This window comes from Spea bombifrons, chromosome 13, assembly GCF_027358695.1.
Source record: "Spea bombifrons isolate aSpeBom1 chromosome 13, aSpeBom1.2.pri, whole genome shotgun sequence".
NCBI lineage: Eukaryota > Metazoa > Chordata > Amphibia > Anura > Pelobatidae > Spea > Spea bombifrons.
Window position 1 is genome coordinate 27,426,805 of NC_071099.1, and position 22,610 is coordinate 27,449,414.

The following is a 22,610-nucleotide window of genomic DNA, read 5'->3' on the forward strand; positions in this document are numbered from 1 at the left end:
ATCAACAATACACCACGTACCAAACCAGGAATATTATGGGAAGGAATCGGGACAGAAAGAGGAGAATTAGGGTCATTTGAAAAATGTGGATTGGGGAAAGCAATTTTTTTTGCATTACATTTAAGAATAAACCCGTTGTCTCTGGCACTGTAAGAGTTAAACCAGGCCTTTAAAAAAGAGGAGCTCTGTTGTCACCCACATGTTTTTTTTTAGCATCTCTCGTTTTAAGGCAGAAAGCATCTTTTCCCGAGTCCTTCCTCCCACCGCTCTCCTGCGGCTGCTCTCTGCTTCATCCTCGCCGGCTGCACACATCGCGGTGATGCGCAGGCGCACACATGCCCTGCAGATCTTGTGTGGAATAGCACCCTTGTTACTCTAGGTAAGAATAACCTCTTAATTGCCATGGAGGGGAGGGTGCGAGATAGAGTAGGGGTTAATATTGACCCCAAACATCCGTCACATTATTTCTGTATCTCCCCTCCCCACCTCTTGCGGTGAATTCGGTTCTCCAGGACCATCGGTTAGGGATGGAGGGTCTCGGTGTAATTCCACCCGTGTGTATGTTGATATCTATGCGTGGGGGGGGTGATAGAAGAGATGCTAGAGCCGGGATCATTGGAGGGGACGCATACCCAGCGCTCCGTTACGAATCCCGGACATATAAATGCGCCTGTTTGATTGTTGTCTTGATTTCCCCTCCTCTTCTCATTCATTCTCTCCAAATCCTACCTCTCCTCCCCACACTTATCCTCAATCCCTAAATATTCCTCCCGTTATCCCTGCTCAGTTCACATTCTTTTTCATTGAGTGCCACTCAGTTGCCTTATTTTTTCCCATTTTCCATCCAGTCTCTGTCTTCAGCTCGTACTCTGTTTTCCTCCGTGTGTACAACTGGCCGATCTCATATTTAACCCCTTACTTCCCACTCTTCTCCCATCTTACCTCTCCATCTCTCCAATTGGCCTTTTCCCTCTCTCAGTTTCTCAATTCAGACCCCATTTATTGCCCCCATACTCTTTATCTCGTTATAATTCCTTCCTCCCCTTCATATCTTCCTTTGACTGATTATTTTTCCCCTACCACATCTCTTCCTTTAACCTCTTCCTTTCCTTCCGCACTAATTCTCCCTTTAACGTTCTCCTATTCTTTCTTCCTCTCCCTCTTTCTGTCCCCTTCAATTTTCGGTGTGTTTTCTCCGCTTAACCAACCCCTGCCCCATCTCTTCATTATTCTTTCTCTTTTTCCATTAAAACCTCTTGCTGGTTGGCTGCTTTTCTTCAGGCTTCATTCTTCTTTTTCATTCCTTTTTACTTCTCATTCCTCAGTGCTCATTCTCTCTCCCTAACACACATTTTGCTGTCACTCACTCCTGTAGGTTACAGTGTGACATCATGGATTTGATAATAACTAACATAAAAAAGGATACAGATGCTGATGCCCATTCGGTCCATGGGTCCAACAAGCGCCCTGTACTGCTGGTTTCCACCAACCCCACAGGTAAATAAGCAACTGTCCTATTCCGCCCAATGTGATTGCAAAGCTGGGGCCACTGGTATTATAAATGTATTTATAAGTCACAACATTCCGTAATCAATGAATATTCAAATTAATTACACATACAGAAGTACCGAAGAAGACATACTGTTAGTGACACGCAAGGCTGGATCCATAGCTCTGGGGATTGTTCCATCCCAATTCCCTTTCACAGTAGCTTTCATGTGTTATTAACTTTAAACCTTTACTCTTCTCAATAGTTGTGAAGTTGCCCCCAACAGCCTGCCAAGATATACAATACCAGCTGGTGGAGGAACAGAGGGACAGAAGAGGGATGGCGCTCACCGCAGTTAGTACGCAGGTGAGAAGGCCTTGTGGACATAGATCAGATAATTGATACATTGAAACATGGAGAAGTGTACCTTTCAAGCTGACAAATTCCACAGCTGAATGACCCAAAAAGTATGACCAGTTAATATACATACATGCCAACAAGCTCAAGGTATGTTGACCAGTTCCATTCAACACTTCTTCCCACTCAAAAATGGTACTCAATAGAAGAGCCATGGTTGGAGCACAGAACTGATCATCCTATTGCCCTCAAAGCCACCCTCCAGTCTCGCATCTTTCCTTTGTCCATCATCAAGTAAAAAGCTTCCTGTCACGCAATCTGTCCCTGTTGTCATCTAATGTGACCAACCTTCAAAAAGTGATACTACTGAATACTAATGCACAGGTGTATATTGTCCAAAAATGTAGTAGAATGTTTTGATCCAACCTCTGTCACTCCAAAAGTCACCCGGTTCTGTGCAATAGCCTGTGGGTGTCCTTTTCTTTGGGAATAGGGGGTATTCTACAGTCTGAATGGACCATTATTCTATAAATCACGATTGGACCATATAAAATTGTATGCGAAACAATGAAAACGAATGTACTTGTTCTATTTCAGTTGCGTTTTAGTCATTTGGATGCCCAGGAGATACTCCTCAGATCACCCAAACAGGAACCCCTTGAGGAGAACAGAGATCATGAAAGACAAGCTGCCCCCCAAGGTTGCCCTACTATTTGTACCAAAATATTTGTCTTGTCATGAGTAGCTAAGTGGGTATAATCCTTCTTATGCAAGTTCTGTGCTTTGCCAGGTCCTGATGGTAGAGATAGTCCCATCGCTGACACTTCCATGTGTTTGTGTGACACCTGTGGATGCCGGCATGTGGTGGGGGAAACATGCGAGACATGTGGTGAAATCTGCGACGTCAAAGAGAGGTAAGAGTGAGACCAACAGGTCATTATCATGGGACCGAGGTTGGAGTAGGCGAGTGTCATCCTCTCCTTGGCTTCCGGGATGTCCATAACAGGTCCTTGATCCTGGAGACATCACCAGTGCTTGGGGTAGGAAATGAGGCCCCTAAACCTGTGAAGAAACGAAGACCCAAAGAATACAAGAGTCCAGCGGAGTCCGAAGTGGAGCTTATGGTGAGAACGGTGTTACAAAAGCACTACTACCATTGCATGTTGGTGTCTATTATGGTGGAAAGTTGCAGTGATATTTTCCGAAGGAGGGAATGTTCAGTGACAAGAGATTCCTCATTTAGAGTGCGATGCATTATATTTTATTATTTTGTTAGACATAGTCAGATATGTATCTGTAAGGTATTTTTGATCTGGAGAAACAGAGAGACCGGAAACCATTGGGCGACTCTGAAGAATCCAATGTCAGGAGCCCTGAGAGAGAGGATTGGAGCCACAAAGACACCCGTGGTAATTATCTGTCTCACCACATTTCTGTAGGTCCTTATCACTTCGCATCCCAAGTTCACCCCTCTTTAATGCTCTGTTGTGAGCACTCACTACTGGTCCCTTGCCTTTTTGTCCATCGCAGTTTCTGGAGATGAGTTGGTTGAGACTTGGTCCTGGTCTTCCTACCTAGAGGAGCAACAATGTATAGCTGCTCCCCTCAATCTCTTTCGGGAGGTGAGTGCGTATGTAACCCGGTATGCATCTTAAGCACATCTTCAGTAACTCCTGAACACGAAAAATATGATCTCCTATCTACAATGGTGGTCAGCATCTGGATGAATTTAGGCGACAATGGTAGCAGAGCGACTTTAATATTCTCCGTAAACTCTGGATACTTGGGAATTATACCCCTGCCCTGTAATTTTAATCCACCAATAAGCAACCTATACAGAACAAAATGCAATAATGGCTCTTAATTACATTGTCTACTTGCTAATCCCAAAATAGAACATACAACATATATAAAAAAGTCCGGTTACAGGTGGAGGGATGGTGCCTGTACTGTAGGATGCATGCGCACTATTCAATGTTTGACTTTGGGGTCTGGCAGAATACCTAGAAAGTAATCAGAGATACATCGGACACAATTGTCCAGCTTAGGGCAACAAGAACCTAAATACAGTAGATGTCAGGTATTTTCCTGCATTTTAATGGCAATTCCACCCCAGTGTGCCTGTGCATTGGTATACAAGCTATAGTTACGCATGGTTGGCATGATAAATCCATTTCTATCCTTCACTCTTCTGCAGTGGCAGCTGGGAACCCAACACAAGAATGGATTTAAGGTGGGAATGAAGTTAGAGGGGATCGACCCTCAGCATCCCTCAATGTACTTCATCCTGACTGTAGCTGAGGTGAGAGATATGCTCCTCAACAGAGACAAATTGTGCAACTCAAAAGACATATATGCATCTTGGTCATGTCCCTTATAATGGGGGCTGTACAGGTGGAGAAGGACCACGGAGCACCTACCTTGCTTCCGTTAATTATGTTGATACGTTATATGTTAATATGTTTATAGAGACTTAGGAGACAAAACAGCATTGATGCTTCCCATCGTAGAACGGCTCAGTATGACTATTACAGTTTTTCGCTTGGTCTCACCCCATTCCTTCTCTCTGTCCCACCTATGTCCCCCTCCTACCAGGTTTGTGGTTTTCGGATAAGGCTTCATTTTGATGGATATTCTGATTGCCATGATTTCTGGGTAAACGCTGACTCTCCCGATATTCACCCTGCAGGCTGGTGTGAGAAAACCGGTCACAAGCTACAGCCTCCAAAAGGTAACAGAGCACTGAACGGGTCCTGGATCAGCTTATATACACACACGTTCCCCCTTTTCCGTGTTCCGTCCCACCGCTTCATCGTGTTTCACATGTTTTAGGTTTACCAATACATAGCAGGTCCTTCTATTTCATTCCATTTTTTTCTGTGTATTGAAGGGTATAAAGACGAAGATTTCAGCTGGACTAACTATCTGAGATTAACCAAGGCTCCTGTGGCCCCAAAACATCTATTTGTGACCCCAAAAATTGTGAGTGGTCATCAAACCATACGTCAAAACTCTTGCATGGCCAAATCATCATTCTTTTTCTTGATACTTTTTTCCCCTCTAGCCCCCAATATTCTAGTTTCTCATTTGAAGGTGTGAGAGCCCTTAATGATTGGACCAAGTTTTGCCAAAGATGTTGAATAATAAAAACAGTTAAACTTGTATTAGCCTACAATCATCTAATTGAAGTCTTTTTCTCTGCTCATTGAGCTCTTCTGTTTCTAAATGGTCACCATGTTCTACGACTACTTTTCTAGTCCTGACCCTTATATTTCTTCTTGTGCTTCCAGGCAGCACTTGGTTGCTTAGACTGTTTTCACTTTACCAGGGTATGCCCCCGTCCTTGTTCCGTGTGGGAATGAAACTGGAGGCAGTGGATAGAATGAACCCATCCCTGATCTGCGTGGCCAGCGTAACCGACGTGGTGGAGGATCGATTCCTTGTGCACTTTGACAACTGGGGGGACACCTATGACTACTGGTAGGAGGTCAATGAATGGTGGAGGGGGGACAAAGCCAAAGGGGTATTATAGGAGACACAATGGCCTTAAAGTAGACAGGCATGGACAACATTCAGAAGGGTTATAAGAAGACAACAAAGGAGCACAAGAAAAAGAACTAAACCCAAATCTGTTTACCACTCGCTGTGATAGCTAAAACCACAAGATAGATAACAGGGCCGCCAAGTAGTGGAGCACAGGAGATGTTACAGTAAAATGTGATAGAGAGCCTCCACCACAATAAAAATTGCCAGTATCACGGCGTTTCTTCCTCCACCAGCAGGGGACACCGGATTTTGTGGGGAAAAGGTGCTCCATTTGTGTTATTTTTGTTCTCTAGGTGTGACCCTAGTAGTCCATATGTTCACCCTGTAGGTTGGTGCCAAGAGCATGGAAAATCCCTGACTGCTCCTCAGGGTGAGTAGCCTCCTGCACTCGTGACTAAGTAGGACACATAAGGCTACAACATTTAACCATGGTTCCCACTGTATCAAGCCGTGAGTTACAAAATACAAGTAAAAGCTATAACATGTATCTCCTTCTTCGGTTGGGGCAGTACCTATTTGGGATCATAATCCCTCTGTCCCTCTTTCCTCACCTGATGCCCCTTTTTTTCTAGGAGCTCAGAATGTTTGCTGGGTATGAGGGTATCACAGGGTTCTACAGCCATAAAAAATCACTATAATGTGTATAGAAACAGCAATCTATAAGCTAAAAAGTGTGAGAAAAGTATGGTACATCATGTTCATGCCATCTATGCCTTAATCTGTTACATAATAAGATAAATATGCCATAAAGTCACATATAGTTCCTCTGTAAAGTTCTGGCTCTAAATTGGTCCATCTGGCCATCTGAGATGTGTGATATACGATTTGCCGCTGTATTTGACGTAAATGAGAACATCTCAATGAGCTTTATACACATGGTCAAAATATATGGAAGTCTTTATCCTGGAGAATCAATTTACTACCAAAATAATCAATCAGATTGCTGTCTTCAGATTATCCAGACCCTAATAACTTCACATGGGAAAAGTACTTATCGGAGACGGGAGCCACTGCAGTGCCTGCCCGAGCCTTCCACAAGGTATTAATGGCGACCTGATATCTGAGATCCACCGGACACTTATTACCAGTCTCTCTCTGGTCATTCTTTTAATCCTCTTTTATTTGTCACATTTTACTTCTTTCTCTCTCACCAAGCGTCCTCCACATGGGTTTAAGGTCAACATGAGACTGGAAGCTGTAGACAGGAGAAGCCCATCGATGATCCGTGTATCGGCGGTGGTAGATGTGGAGGAGTGCAGGATCAAGGTGATCGAACGTGAACCTTGAGGACCCCCATTAAGTTTTTGGTTGGTGGGAAAAGGGTTATCTAGTGCTGGTACTGATTCTCCCCTTCTTACCACTTAGGTGCATTTTGATGGCTGGAGTCACCTATACGATTTCTGGTTGGATGCTGATCACCCAGATTTGCACCCCGCAGGCTGGTGCCAGAGAACCGGACACCCCCTACAGACACCACTCCGTGAGTTTGCCCACTTGTTGCCACCAGAAGGTCCCTTCTTTATATGCCTTTCCCAATGGAAATGAGCAGGTAGCCAAGTCTGTACAAACAGGGTCAATATAGATAATGTTCCATTATTACTATATTATCAATACACATACATCCCTGTATCTATCTATCTATCTATCTATCTATCTATCTATCTATCTATCTATCTATCTATCTATATCTATATATATATATATATTGCATTCATGGATCATTTGTCATTCCCATGTTTTTTCAGGACACAGGGATGTTCCTAGCATGTCGCCGGCAGCTTGCGTATCCCTCAGCTGTAAGGGAATATCGCATTCAAGAAGCAGCAAATACAGTTTCCAGCACAGGTCAGTTATTTTTCTTAATACGTGGCACATGGACTTAATCCGTGGCACATGGACTTAATATGTGGCACATGGACTTACAACTGTCTTACAACAGCTCATCGTGCAACCTCCTAGTACAGCATGCGGTGAATTCAATGGTAACCCATTCCATTCTTCTCACTGGATCTCTGAGCTCTCCTCAGTTGAGTTATCATTTATATCAACGGGAATCAAAGTAACCAGAACAGTCACGGTGCCGGAAGTTGGATAAAATTGAAAATCACTTATGAAGTTTTTTGGAACTCTCTAATCTCTCAGATGATAAATTTACTACCCCAAAGAACAAATATCATCTCAGTGATATCCTTGGTCCGCTTGACCCATAGTAAATAGACCATTGGCAGCCTCCTGCTCCCTTAACCCAGCAGTTCCTTCTTTTTATCAGGTGTTTCTTTTTCCCATCAAATTCCTCTTACTCGCAGGAAGTGTCCTACTCCTGGTTGTGATGGATCAGGTCATGTCACCGGCCGGTTCACGGCTCACCACTGTCTATCTGGCTGCCCGTTGGCTGACCGGAACCAGCAGCCGGGGAGGAGCAGAAACCCAATCCCGTTCCCACCGCGCAGGAAATCCCGACACCACGGCAGGTAACGGAAAAATGCAAGCACATTTAAACATTGCTTGTCCTGCCCTTCCTTCAGTGAGTAAAGGAGGCAGAAGTAATAATGCACGGGGTATATTGCTTTACAGGATTGGACGCCCTCCCAAATATCGACGGGTCCAACAAGACAATTTCCAGGGTGAGAAACACTGATATATTTCCAATTCAGCATATTGACCTTGTAATATAACTCAATATATCCTATAACCCCTCATACTACTCAATGTAACAACCGCTAGTAGTCCATATTACTCCTGCTTTATGGGACCATGTAGCATTCCTAGAACTCCTCTTATAACGCTCTCTCTTCAGACCCCATGCACCAGTCACTTTTCATGTCGGCTCTCTCTGTGCACCCGGATCGTGCCCTCGCTCACTGCTGGGAGCAAAACTGCCGCCTCTTGCCCGGTGTTGCCGGAATAAGTGCCAGCACGGTATCTAAGTGGAGCACAGAAGAGGTAACTCTGCTACCTACAGCTGATTTTCTGCATTGGCTGTCTTGGATAAGTGCGGGCCATGATGTCTCGCTTTCTCATTTCCAGGTCTGTAACTTTGTGCAGACATTGACGGGGTGTGAGGACCAGGCGCGGCTATTCAAAGACGAGGTGAGATCGGTCATATATGAATATTCTATTTTTTTTTTACCATTCCTATCCATTCTGGACATCCCGAATAACATTTCTATTACTGTTCTGGTCTCACCCAGCTCTCCTCCTCTGACTTCCATGAGCCACACTTGACCTACCTCTGCTCATCCATTTGGTCATGGGTCATGTCGCCATGGTCATGGTTCCCACCCCAAATGTTCTCTTTAAATCAATGCTGGAAGAAATATTTCCATTTCTGCAGTTTTCTCCCCCGAATCCCTTGTTACAATTAGCGGTCTCCTTTCTTGTTCTTCTCCCTTTCCCATTTTAAAAACAGCTTCATCAATGCCATCTTACATTCTTCAATGCTGTTTAAGGACTGACCTCTTATATCATATGTTCTTGTGTCCATGTAGATGATAGACGGACAGGCCCTCCTGCTTCTCACCCAGACGGACATCGTTAAGATCCTGTGCATTAAACTGGGACCTGCGGTCAAGATCTACAACTCCATCCTTATGTTCAAGAACACGGAGGACTCTGTGGACTGACTTTCCTGCTGGTCATCCTTATAATAATTCACTGCCTAGTGGCCTGTGACATCTCCGCGTTGACCTACATCCTTCTCTGTGTTCATACGATGACCTTGTGTACATGTTGTGCACTTCCGTCCCCACGTCTGATAGACACGCGTCTGAGGCCAACGTTGTAACAAAAAACTGGGTCTGCGGTCGATAACTTTTGTGAACTGATTTGCTTATTATTATTTTTTTGATCCTTCATTCACACCACCACCCGTTAAATGTATCTAATAGGCCTGTAACATGTGGCTGTACAATGCATTAACTCTCCTTCCGATGTGAGAGGATCTATACGGTGCCAAATAAATGTTCCTTTAAATCCGTATTCTTGTTTTTGACGTGTTTCCACCACTGGTATTGGCACCTACCCCGCGTCCATCTCCATGCCGTACCTGTAGCTAGGATGTGTAGGTTGCATTGCGTCCCACCAGCAGGTGGTGCCCAGCGAGCGCGTGTAAAGCACCGCGTGTTCATGGAGGAAAGAGACAGCTGCCCCAAACACCATACAAGAAACAGGCGAGATAAGATTTCTCAAGAAGCTGCAACTTACACACTGCACCTGTGCATTATTGTGGTCGTATACATATGTTGTTCTACACACCCTCTACTTTATGTATATTTATACATACATTCTACCATTCAAAATTTTGGGGTCACTTAACTGTTTTCATGGAAAACAAGGACATTTTTGGCTGGTAACATAATCGCAAAAAGGGTTTCCTAAGTATCAATTAGCCTTAAACTTGGATTAGTGAACCCAACCTGCCACTGGAACACAGGAGTGATAAAGGGCCATTGGAACACAGGAGTGATGGGAGTGATAAAGGGCCTTGGAACACAGGAGTGATGGGAGTGATAAAGGGCCTTGGAACACAGGAGTGATGGGAGTGATAAAGGACCTCTGTACGCCATTAAAAATCAGCCGTTTCCAGCTACAATAGTCATTTACAACATTAACACCGTCTGTGCTGGATTTCTGATTTATTGTATGTCATTTTAATTAACACATTTTGCTTTTCTTTCAAAAATAAGTATATTTCTAAGTGACCCCAAACCTTTAAACAGTAGTATATATAAATATATATATATCAATTCTCTACATCACTTTCTAGAGCGGTAGGCAATGTTCTGTCCGTCACTTTATGATCTTCTTTTCCCGGTTATACCCCATGACACGCATACCAGACCTACAATAATGTTGAATATTTTCTTGTAATTTCCCCAGACAGAATGCCTAAGCACTAAGGGGTTAATCATTAGCCACACCAACTCCAAACCCTCCTTGAGAGAATTTTTTTTGACCTTCACACTAGTCCCCCCCCTTCTTTCCTCCCCTTCGCACTCCTCCTCTCCCTCCACCTCCTACCTCCGTTCACTCCACCTCTTTCAACTCAAAAACAAGTTTTAGCATAAGGTAGAGGTGAGTCGGGGTCTTGGACGTTGAAGGGAGAGGGACCCCCTACCTACAGCATCTGACAGGTAGGAGGTTATCATAGGAAGAAAAGAGTTGGAATGCAAGATGTTACCCTGATACTAAATGGTTATTTTTGGACTAATTAAAAAAAGATATATTTTATTATTATTTTGGACTCCTGAGTCAACCCAGATCCATCACCTACTAGACTTCTGTCTACTCCAGATATGTAGGTTCTACTTATTGACAAAGAGGGATAAAGTCAGCATCATAAATGCATAAAACAAGGATACTTTTTGTACAATCTGGGCTCGCGTTGTCCGGTCGCTTTGAAACTGTAACTTTTCCAGCAATAAAGAGTGTTGGCATTCATTTTTAAGATGAGTGCTGTCCACTGAGATACCACCAAGTAGGAGCCCACATGCTCTCTAAGGTCCCCAATGTCCTACATGGAGATATTGAGGTCAATAAGAGGATTTGTATGATAGTTTTCAGAGCTCAAACAGCGTTACATGGTATAGGGAGGGGTATGTGGACATGGCTAAATGCAGAGTAGGGCAAAAGTGACCACTTCTCCTGTCCTGGAATCTTGCCCCTAGCCATAGAGTTGCTCCACCTTTCTGCCTCTGTTCCAGGAGATGTTGATCGCTCGGCTGCACTGTTGAGCTGGTAAAACCTTACAATATCTGCTGTTAATTCAGTCTTGGACCCATCAAGAAAAAACTAATCTGTAGACATTGTTAGGATGGGTATATAAGGGGTATATAAGGTATCATTGGAACTCTTGTGGGGTACTTGTGGGGTACCAATACGTTGGTTAAATGGAAAATGCAGACAAATTGTACATTGAAGCTAAATGCCCAGTTTAAATAAAATCCTGCACCACCAAACATTGTTCTGGACCTAAAGCGTATGGAGGGCGATACAGACAAAAGCAAAGACAGCAGCTCATCAAATGTCTTCATCAAGTAGAATGAGTAGAACGGTGGCCTCAAACTGTGTTGAGAATCAAAAAGATCAAAGAGTATCAGTAAAGGCACCAACTCAGTGTAACTGCATGGAACCGTGATCCGGTGGGTCTGACATTCTCATTCTACTGTGGTAAGCAGACCATTGATGTATGGATAAGAAAGATAACAAAAACAGGGCAATGAGGGACATGGACAGAGTATGGGTGACATTCTTTAATAATATATTATTTTGTTAAAGCCCCAGAACGCATGATTTTTAAACTTTTACCAATCCCTAGCAACAATGGTGGCTTCATCATAGTCTACGTTGGAACCTCCTTAATTAATGACAATGTGGACACCAGGTCTTACCTGCCCTACCCTTGTGCTCACCTGTAGCCTATTTTGGGTTAACACTGAACTTCTTAATTTTACAGCCGACGGAGTGAGATCAGGAGGTAAACGCTTCCATTTGCCTTCCGCCATGACTTCGACCATAAACCTGGGGCCTTCAGCCAACCCAAAGTGAGTTCATGAGATGCTTCCCATTGCCAAAAATTTCTAAACCTGGTTTGGAAATAAAACATGTTTTGAGCCGGTTTTGCTGACCAGCATTCCTTGGAATTATAGAAATGATCTGATCCCGAGACTCTGAATATTTAACCTTTAATTGTCCATCCTATCGCCGTGACTCAACTAAGAGGTACTAATGTTGACCGGAGCTATACAAAATTGCCACCTCTATTCAAGCAGGGGTTTGAACTGTGATAAAGCTGCTAGGATCGTTTGGGATGCTCAGATCTCATTAAATCAGAGTAGAATACAAAATACCCGCCTGTCCTTAAAATGGGGTAGAAACCCCGGGACTTGGGGGGCAAATTCCCAGGTATGCTGATCAGGGTCTGATTATTCTGATGGGGATAAAACCTGTACGTCTCGTAAACGCTGGAGAAGGGTTCGTACGCTTTAATGCGTTTGTCACTTACTGCTGCTGTAGTGAATGCCTTCGCTTTCTTGGAAGCTGATAAAAGTTTATGATATTGATTACAACAGTCCGAGAGGATTTACATATCTTTCAGTTTCTTAACCGATCAGCATTTTCTGTTGTTTACAACAAAGTAAATCTCTCTTGTCCCTTTTTTCCTCCCCTGATGTCCATCGAAAACCTTGGGGAACCTAAAGACAGGGCCCCCCAGTCCCGTCATACCCCATTCTCCCCCCACAGCCCTCAACTACATTGAGTTCTCATTGAGAAGGAAAGGTCCATTGGTTTCATGGTCATTGGTCCACAATTAATAATTGCCCCAGAAATATGATCCTATGACTCCCATGATGCTTAGCTGTCCCTATGTCTATGCCTTATGGGTCAACAATGACCACCTACTCATGACACTGAGTATTGATGGCATCAGGGTAGCGCCCCCTGCAGCCTGGTGCTGTAGACAGCCAACTTGTCCCTTCCTATGGCCAGGGTCGGTACTGACGTGGGATATACTGAAGAGGCTTTACAATTAGGGAAATAAGGAGAAGCAGGAATAGAGGAAGATAAACTGAAGCAGAAACAATAGAACTAATAAAAAGCTGGTAATCCATCAAAATATACTTCGAAACAGGAAACAGCAAGGCAGTAAAATGTTTAAAATATACCCGTATTCCCTAAAAAGAGGAATCTCTGCATAGTAGCTTCAAGAGTCAGTTCATTAATCGTCAGTGGCTTTCATTAAACGAAGGGTTAGAGACCCTGTAATAAAATACCCTCGCTGTGAAGACAACTGCAATAAGGCAATTCGGACAATTCTGCACATTCAAGGGCCAAAAACGTGTAATTAAAACACAACCATCCGAGAGCTGGATGGGGGAGCATCTCATCGTCCGAAGACTTGAAATACATTATTATTATTATTATTAGCAGTAGTAGTAGTACTATTTAACAATAATATTAGTAGTAATATTTAACAGGCATGACATTTTGTGCAGTGCAGAAAGGGTTAACATTCTATCTTGTCATTCTTGCAGTGCCAAACCCACCGATTTTGATTTCCTAAAGATAATCGGGAAAGGAAGTTTTGGAAAGGTTAGTGCTCCTTTACTCCTGATCATATACAATATGAATATATATATATATATATATATATATATATATATATATATATATAACACAGTATATACTGCAGAGAGAACGATCCATGTGAAACATGCATAAAGCCGATGATAATTGATCCATCTAATGTATCTATCTATCTATCTATCTATCTATCTATCTATCTATCTATCTATCTATCTATCTATTATCTATCTTATCTGTCTATTATTTATTTATCTATCAATCATCTATCTCTATGATCTATTATTTATCTATTTATCCGCAATTTGGCCGTCTGTTGAAATACGCCACAAGCTCTGAAAGAAAATATTATTCTTTCTGTTCTTTCTGTTGTGGGGGGTGAGCTCCCCACCGCGCAGGAGAATTTATTAGAGTGTGAGTTCCGGGGCTTCTGCTGCCAAGGACTCGGAGTTGGTCACTAATCTCTTAATCTGAGCACTCTCGACAGGGACATTCCTGTGGAAGGGGGTTGCTGACATTTCTTCTGCTTTCTCCGTGCTCGTTAATATTTTCGTTATTCTCTGCTCGCTTCGTATCTTTTTATTCCATCACAAGTTTCACTTTCCTTTTGTACTCCAGAGTTTCCATCATTCCCTGCCTACCCATGAATGTGTTTTTCCCCGAATGTTCCTCTGAAGCCTCACTGCCCATTTTATCGGTAAACTCGTCTCGTACCTCTCGCTCATAATTCACACTTTTCACGCTTTCCTCCATACAGGTCCTTCTGGCCAAGAGGAAATGTGACAATCGCTTCTATGCTGTGAAGGTCCTTCAGAAAAAGACCATCCTAAAGAAGAAAGAGGTGAGAGCTGCAGAAGGTGGGGAGGAGATCATCCATTAAGACATTAAAGGGTCCAGCAAGGAACTCACGTACCCTGCCTTGACAGTCTAAAAACTATTCTCTTTGGGTTTGAGTACAGGATGGTGTTTGCAGTGGTGGCAGTTCTTTTAATACTTTAAAGTTTAGTAGCTTCAGCGCAAAGGAGTAGAATAGAGAAAATTCTACGGGGGTTTAGGGATTTTCCTTGGGAGAACACAAAATAGTAGCTAATCAATGCCAACCATCGTCACTTGCAACCCACCAACAGACTGTAACATTTAGGCAGCACTTTAAAGCGGACCACTTTATAAGACATGTCATCTAAGCTCTAAAATACCCACCTTGTGTCCCTCAGCAATCTCATATCATGGCGGAAAGGAATGTTCTGCTCAAGAACCTGAAGCATCCCTTCCTGGTGGGATTACACTACTCCTTCCAGACCACAGAGAAACTCTACTTCGTCCTGGACTATGTCAATGGTGGGGAGGTAAGACTATGACACCCCTTGCAATGTGTGTACTACGGAATGATGAGAAATGTTCAGAAAATGTGCTCAATATGCAAACCTATACACTGTGTGCCACTACATACATCCTACAATGCCATACAGGCCACGAGCCAACAAATCCATCAACATTCTTCATATACAAATTGCCTCACATACTGCATACACATCCAACGACATACTACCCATGTGTCCTATCATACATGGAAACCTCCCAGACTATCCAGAGCCCTCCCTCCTCTAGGGAAGTGGTTTTGTGAAGGGGCAGGGCTAGCTGTGCTTAAGGGAGGGGTTAGTTGTGCTTAGGGGCAGGGCTAGCTGCACTTAGGGATGTGGTAAGCCCCAGAAAGCCTGTAGTGGGTGGGGAGTGGGAGGGAGATTGGGGGAAATAGGCGTGGAATGGGCATGGTCAGATACCACTCCCCCACCAAAAATTCAACATTATAGTCATAATGCAGGTCATCGGTTTCCAACGATATAATCAAAGGGAAGGAAGGAAAAGGTATGTTTAAGAACAATATAAAATGGGAGCTGGGCAGACCTGGGTAACCCTAAAAGCATGTTCAGGGTAATGAATAACAAGGAAGACAAAAGAATATCAAGCAGGCAAATGATCAAACACAGAATGGACGTCAGGGCCAAGGTTACGCAAACAGGACAGGAGCAGGAGATATGAATCAGGTTATTTAGGCGCGAGGTAGTAAATTCTTAAGTTAGGGTCTTAGATGCAATGATTTGGCAACAGGAGAGATAACCTGGTTTTAAGTTGCTTGCTAAGGGTCTCGAGGGGTTGCAGATTGTAGAGCACTGGTCATACATAGAGGAACTTATTGATCAGAACTTGGTGATGAGATTATAAGCATTATTACGGACTACTGATATGGCAGAACACATTTAATGAAGAGGACATATGTTGGACCTTATTAAAGCAGGATGATAGAACACTTGGGTCTTCTAGAATGAACTTTCAGGGATGTATGTGGTCAGCAGATCTTAGGTGATATGATCTAGAACATGGATGATCATGGTACTAGAACTCATATGAAGCTCAACAAAGCTGTATCCAGCCAAATAATAACTGAGCTTCTTGGGAGTTGTTGTTCAACAGAAGCTACATTTGCCCTGGGCAAGTTACTTACGAACATAAAAAACAGCCTATAATGCAGAAAGTTTGCCAAATGTATATTGCAGAATGGCGATTTGCATTTGAAGGCCTGTTGTTGGGTAATTTTGTATAATAAACTTTGAAGAAATCCCGAAGGATTAAAACATTTGTTGATTCCAGAAACCCAACTGTGATTTGGAACGTTGTGTACTAATTACAGCCCTCGCTTTGAGAAGATCAACTTAAACCTCCAGCACAATTTTTGTTAATAGTATAAACAGTTTTTTGGTGCATAAGCATGACTAGGTGGATATTTCTTTCCTGGAAGACAAAACAGGGCAGGGAGTGACTTTAACGTGTAATATGACGAGTCCTAAATCAGCTTAAACCGCCAAGCACATGTCTTGTTGTCACCTACACCGAGCCAACATTGGCAGAAGATCCGAGGCGAAACGATCGGTAATATATGGCATCTTTTCACAAAACTCCAAGATCCCACTGAAACCGACGTTTGCTGGATGGAAGGCAGAAGTGATAAACTCGGTTATGCAATGAAGTGGATTAATCTGCAATTGTCGCAGATTCAGCAAATTAGCGCAGTGGGATGCTTTAGGAAGGACCTTGCCAAGATCAGTAATCCCACTGAAACCGACAGGGTTCCGCTGAACATGGCTGGAAGTTAGAATTTGCGGCTGCATTTGCCACTGAGCTCCTACTGAGTATAGCCGAGCGTAACGGGAGATCATTCTGGCTCATGTAAGCACTTCCGCAAGCAACAAGGCAGGCAAAATGTGAATTATTTGAATATCTGCTGTATTCAGAGCCCGATGACCTGATTTAGGGCCCAATTGACCCAAGTCGTCTAACTCGGTAGCGAGAATCCAGCACTTAGTGAATACATCATGAAATTTTTTTAAATGTAGACTACTTGGCTTTGATGCTTAATGATTTGTAGCCTCTGTCTCCGTAGATACTTTGTAGAACAGTAGCTGGTTTAGAGAGATGTAATTTGCTGCTTGAATTCTTTTGGTCTTCACGTTGGCCAGTGGTTTGCAACGTCTTCCTGCGTTTGGTACTCAAAAGGTTACATTTGGATGTGAGTAAAAGCAGCTAAGAGCCTCACGGCTCATTATCTCTGCCTGCGCCGTCAGCAGGAAGGTATGGTGGTGGCACATTTATTTTGCTGTTATGTTAGAGCACAACAAGAACCCCATACCGTGTTTGCAAATTGTTAGTACCATTTGTCATCTCGTGTCCTGGTGAGAGTGTAAGGAAGCATCTAACAGGAGTATTTTAGCGGAGGAATGTCTAGATAGTGTCCTCTGTCTATCTTGATATGGTAGTTTGTGATTTACCTAGGGGCAATAAGGAATTTGTGTATATATGGTGATCAACAATGCATGGGGAGAGCCAGTGGCGTATCTACTTACCACTACCAGTGATCTCCCTTTTAACTGGGCCACTGAACGGAGGTACTACAGGGAGCCTGATCACCTAAGACAATCCCTGACACCTCTTTGAACCTGCCACCCTAGGTCTAAGCCTAGTTGGCATAGGCCAGAATACACCACCGGGGAGAACAAACTGATTGTCTATTATAAATTGCCGGAATTTTGTGAAATTTATGAAAATAAAGCTATTTACCATGTTTGAAGGCTACTTCTTCCAATGGAACGCCTTTTGCTTGATGGAAAAAAATTAATTTGAATAAAAACTGAATATAAAATATATTACATAAATAACACTCTTTGAAATGCAACCATCCACCACAGGGGTGAAATGCTCTTCTGCTGCTGGATAGCTTCACTTACATTCATTCACTATCTATCTGCAACCGGAAACTTAACGTGGCAGCTCTCATTCGTAGCAAACCAGCCTGGTGTGAATATTTGGCGTTGGCATAATGCCCAGCCTTTATTACTATGCTGATCCTGCGTGAAGCATTTTCATGGCATGATAAGAGGCAAAGTATACTCGAAACGAGACGATATCTTGTTTGACATCTCTTGTGCGTTTATGCTAATAAATCCATGACTCATTATGGAAAGGAGTGTTGTTGTTTCTAAGTTCAGCTGTACTGGATCCAACAAGCAATGCTACCTTTGGTCTTCATAGGTGAGAAGTGGATGTCAATGTTTGTCCTATGACAGACAATATAACATTGGGAGCAATAGTATCCCGTGCACAATGCATAAATGGTTAAAGCAGTGGTGCTCAACCACTTCACTTTTGATGCAATATCATTATTCAGACTGAAGCCACAACTCACAAACCACTAAACAATTACAAAAGGACTCTACTTAGATACTCTATAAAATCATCACACTTTGAGAACTTCAGGCATTCGACACATATAGCTGATTTCACACGCTTATGCTGGAATTTACAGTTTTTGTAATTGTCCGCACATGTCCTCTTCTTCACCTTGGTTTAAAGATATGAAAATTTCCTACGTTGTGTAACATCACTTTCTCTCCACCGATCTAATACACAACAGTCTCCTTAAAACCAACCTCTAGATGTCTTTCTGGAAACCCCACATCATATCCATCACCTTTCACTGTTTCTTTTTGACCTTGACTAAATCCAAGAAAAAAGCCTTCATTGACCAACCACACGATTCTCTTACTTCTTCCCTCACCAGCTTTTCTTTCACCTACAAAGAGAGCGCTCTTTCCTGGAGCCCCGTGCTCGTTTCTACTCTGCAGAAGTTGCCAGCGCCATCGGTTACTTGCACTCCCAAAATATCATCTACAGGTACGTCCCACCAAGACCTCCATCAGCCCACATGCCAGCCTTCAATACCAACAAGTTGCATTTGAGGAAGGGACTTTTAACATAGGCTAGGTGTGTTTATAAGGTGTTTTTTAGGAAGAGGAAAGGGGAATTTTATTTTCAGTTTTAACAGCTTCAGAACACTATGGTACTTGGTCGCCTCACGTCCACCATTTTGTTTTTTATAATGAAGGGTATTTTACTGCATGCAAATAGGCAAGGCATTCTTCTGGGGTTCTTCTCAGATACAGCAGACGATATCAGGAAACTAGTTCTATATAGTAGATCTGCTGGTCAATACAGTACAGTATCTGCATCATGGAATCTACTGATAATCATGTCAAGTGCTTGTATCTAATTGCTTGTCATCTTTAACATCATTCTTTGTCTCTCTACAGGGATTTAAAACCGGAAAATATCCTTCTGGATAGCCAGGTGAGATGTTAAGGCAGTGTGGGAAGAAGAGTTCTTTAAAAAGAGACGGCTGGCTGGGAAGATTTAACAGGGATATCAGGACATCAGAAAGGATGGTAGCTCTTAGCCCAATGTCATAATGTGTCACCTGCTGTTCTAGGGACATGTGGTGCTGACTGATTTTGGACTCTGTAAGGAGGGAATGGAACCAGAAGAGACCACCTGTACCTTTTGTGGGACCCCTGAGGTATTAATAACTTGAATTTGTGTTCTACTATTGTCCTGTGTGCATATTGGGCTTGTACTGGTGACTATGGTGTAGGGCTCGACTGACAATGATGGGGCGACCCTGGCACTTTAAGGCCAGCAGCCATCTGATGACATAAGTGTAGCCGATGGCTGGATATGCATGGCTGCGCAGTAAGTTTTTATGCCAATGCACCGTGCGGCCGCACACACCCAGCCGTCTGCTGTACACTTAAGTGCCCGGTGTGCCACTGGAGCGGCAGATCAGGTGAGTATGTGCCACAGGAGAGGGAGATCATCATGGGTCAGGGATAGAAGCAAATTTGGAAATAGACATGGGGACATCAAGGCAAGTACATGGTCGTGATGGAGAGGGGAATTCTTTATAATGGATTCATTTTAAATATTACAGTTGACGTTAGCACTATATCTATACATCAAATAAGTTTGTACACCACATTGCACTTTGATAGAGGAAAATGGAGATTTATACCCCAAAAGTTCTAATAGTGAGTACTAAAATGTCGTGTTTTACTTCTCTGTCTATTTGTGCAGTACTTGGCCCCTGAGGTCCTGAGAAAGCAGCCGTATGACCGCACAGTAGACTGGTGGTGTCTGGGAGCTGTCCTGTATGAGATGCTGTATGGGCTGGTATGTATTGTTTAGAAGAAAAGTTATTCATACACAGGGATAGACAAAGTGTCCGTGGCAAGGTTTGTGCAGGTCCATAGGACATCATTAAATTGTCCACCATACAACCCAATAAGTGTCCACCATGAGCAATATTGGTGCCTACCCCTGCTCATAAAAAAGTCTAAAGTTTGTGCTTTCAAGTCTTTCTACTGAGAATGTTTTGGTTGTTTGGGGCAAATTCCAGCAGAGGGGATGGAAACAAAATCTGTTGCCTCCATTACGCAATGTCTTCATTTTTTGCTTCTCTTTTATTACAGTTTATCAGTTTTACTTTCTGTTCTAACCATAACCATTGTTCCCCGATTCCTCTGCACCTCTGCATCTCAGTTTTACTCAATTCACCCTCTTTTCCCTATGTCCAACTTTCCTCCAATCTTGCATTGTTTCCTCCTTGTTCCTTCTTTTATTCCTCTTTCCTTACCCATATCATTGCTTCTCCTCTCTTTTCTCCTTGCTCTTCTCCTTTGATATCACATGTACTGTCTCAATATGTCCGTCCCTTATTTTTCTCCTCTCTTTCTCCTGTTTTATTTATTTATTTGACTTTTTTCTCCTGCTTTCCCTCCAGCCACCATTTTACAGTCGGGATGTGTCCCAGATGTACGATAATATTCTGAACCAGCCTCTGCAGCTTCCAGGAGGAAAGACCACAGCCACCTGTGACATTCTCCGTGGACTGCTCCACAAGGACCAACACAGCCGTTTGGGATCCAAAGCCGATTTTGTACAGTACCATTTTTACTTTATTATCCTTATTATTATTATATACATTACAACAAGGCTACTTAAATGGAAGGGAAGATGAGAACCAATGAGAAGGCAATATGATGTAAGTCTAAGTCTGCCATGATGTAAGTTGAAATTAGATCTAAATTGGGGTACAATATAAGTGTAAAGTGCAGAACTATGATTTTAGTATAAAACACTTGGCCCTTATGATTATACGTATCCGATAATATATAAGTCATTGGGCAAAATATATGAAGATACATTCCAGTGCAGAGTAGGAACAATGGTACAGTCACCATGGCAACCAGAGAAAGGTGTTTTGTTCTGCTTTCACCACTTTGCACCACAATTACTCACAATACATAAGGCTTGTTGAGTATGCCATTTGTAGACCACAAGGTGTCAAGAGCAAAAATTAGCCTAGGCCAGCCCCATCCCAAACCCAGCGACACGCTATGCCCCACTTACCATGACAATCGGTTGCTGACCTCAGAACATGTTTACACCATTGTAAGTGTTCACTGTTATGTTCTCACCTGTAGTTTTATACTGTTTCATATTGTTGTAATGTATTTCTTCTTGCAGCTTGAAATCAAGAATCATGTTTTCTTTAGCCCAATTAACTGGGACGACCTGTATCACAAGAGGATCCCTCCACCCTATAACCCCAATGTGGTGAGTGGCTTCCTAACATATCTCTCATTTACCTTGGGGTAAACCTGGCTACACAAGTGCTTATCTTGGGAAATAATTGAGTTATTGGGGCATAATGTCAATAGTATTCATGCCATAACAGAAAAGGGTATGGCAAAAACCAATCTCTAAATGGTTCTGGGTTTACATTTCAAGATTTTACCTCCCACGCTGAAAAAGTGACTTTCTAGGCCCATAATATTCTACTTGTGAATAGTTTAACTCTATAACATGTGTAAGCTTCATGAACCTTGATATTAGCTCAGCAATGTCTTAAGGTAGGATATGTCAATAACTCCAAGGATCTCATTGGAATTCAACCACTCATTAAGATTAACAATGAGTCAGAAAGAGTTGCTCCATTAACATGGCCACCTTCTGTTTGGGAAAAGTTCTACATCAAACCTTGCTTAGGCTGACTACGCTGTTTTGTTGCCAGGCTGGCCCAGGGGACCTACGGCACTTTGATCCAGAGTTCACACAAGAGGCTGTCCCGAATTCAGTGAGCCGTACCCCCGACCTCAACCTCAGCAGTTCCGGCAACTCCAGCGCTTTCCTCGGTTTCTCCTACGCACAAAGCGAGGATGAACTTTTAAGCTGAGTGTCCTGTGGCTTCTAAATGTAACTATATATAAATAGTGCAGTTTAGGAGTACCTCCAGTACTTCTTCTTCAGGCTGGATCATTATGGATAGCCTCCATTCATTACATACGGATATATTGTGGTGTGACCTCTACTCAACTCCACCAATACTGGAGTAGAGAAGTTCAGGATTCTCAGAATGTAAAACCAGCCTTGTAATTATACCATAGCAATTTAGGAAATATATTTACATATACAGATGTAGACCAAGTGTGTGCTGGGGGCTGTATGAGTAAAGATGTGAGTATTAGACCACTGCCTACTTGCTCTTCATATACTCTCCTCTCCTAGTTATTGACCATCTTTTCTCCACCATTATCTCTAAGCCAGGCAGACGAGGAACGATCTTTATCCTAATTTCTATTTTATTGTCCTCTTTCCATCAGACAGATCCTGAAAATCTATAATACCCAGAGTTCTCTACCAGCATTTTGACAACTTTGACAACTCTGTCTTCACTGTGGTACATCTACTA

The 22,610-nt window shown here is 42.8% G+C and overlaps 2 protein-coding genes across 2 annotated transcripts; both read left to right on the plus strand.

Annotated features, from left to right (window-relative positions):
• The first annotated feature begins 260 nt into the window (after positions 1 to 260).
• Positions 261 to 9,327, plus strand: L3MBTL1 (L3MBTL histone methyl-lysine binding protein 1). The gene is made up of 22 exons (XM_053453886.1): positions 261 to 379; positions 1,376 to 1,497; positions 1,755 to 1,855; positions 2,444 to 2,546; positions 2,637 to 2,760; positions 2,853 to 2,970; positions 3,171 to 3,255; positions 3,377 to 3,468; positions 4,044 to 4,148; positions 4,442 to 4,577; positions 4,737 to 4,828; positions 5,175 to 5,326; positions 5,686 to 5,762; positions 6,346 to 6,431; positions 6,548 to 6,658; positions 6,758 to 6,872; positions 7,138 to 7,237; positions 7,699 to 7,863; positions 7,967 to 8,016; positions 8,190 to 8,335; positions 8,420 to 8,482; positions 8,881 to 9,327. Exons 2-22 carry the CDS (start codon positions 1,392 to 1,394, stop codon positions 9,013 to 9,015), a joined length of 2,262 nt encoding a protein of 753 aa, XP_053309861.1. The 5' UTR covers positions 261 to 379; positions 1,376 to 1,391; the 3' UTR covers positions 9,016 to 9,327.
• Positions 9,328 to 10,435: 1,108 nt separating this feature from the next.
• SGK2 (serum/glucocorticoid regulated kinase 2) lies at positions 10,436 to 22,432 on the plus strand. Its single transcript, XM_053453890.1, has 12 exons — positions 10,436 to 10,524; positions 11,847 to 11,934; positions 13,426 to 13,483; positions 14,232 to 14,315; positions 14,689 to 14,820; positions 18,588 to 18,700; positions 19,117 to 19,153; positions 19,293 to 19,379; positions 19,934 to 20,029; positions 20,640 to 20,795; positions 21,386 to 21,475; positions 21,933 to 22,432. The coding sequence occupies exons 2-12, from the start codon at positions 11,894 to 11,896 to the stop codon at positions 22,092 to 22,094; spliced, it is 1,056 nt and encodes a 351-aa protein (XP_053309865.1). The 5' UTR covers positions 10,436 to 10,524; positions 11,847 to 11,893; the 3' UTR covers positions 22,095 to 22,432.
• The last annotated feature ends 178 nt before the right edge of the window (positions 22,433 to 22,610 follow it).

What these genes read in the sequence shown, in the direction of transcription:
- L3MBTL1 (XM_053453886.1), top strand. Translation starts at nt 1,392, where the DNA reads ATGGATTTGATAATAACTAACATAAAAAAGGATACAGATGCTGATGCC. An exon ending in AAGACAAGCTGCCCCCCAAG is followed by an intron (nt 2,547 to 2,636) that starts GTTGCCCTACTA and finishes GTGCTTTGCCAG; the next exon opens with GTCCTGATGGTAGAGATAGT. An exon ending in CGCGGCTATTCAAAGACGAG is followed by an intron (nt 8,483 to 8,880) that starts GTGAGATCGGTC and finishes GTGTCCATGTAG; the next exon opens with ATGATAGACGGACAGGCCCT.
- SGK2 (XM_053453890.1), top strand. Translation starts at nt 11,894, where the DNA reads ATGACTTCGACCATAAACCTGGGGCCTTCAGCCAACCCAAA. An exon ending in CCATCCTAAAGAAGAAAGAG is followed by an intron (nt 14,316 to 14,688) that starts GTGAGAGCTGCA and finishes TGTGTCCCTCAG; the next exon opens with CAATCTCATATCATGGCGGA. An exon ending in ATATCCTTCTGGATAGCCAG is followed by an intron (nt 19,154 to 19,292) that starts GTGAGATGTTAA and finishes CTGCTGTTCTAG; the next exon opens with GGACATGTGGTGCTGACTGA.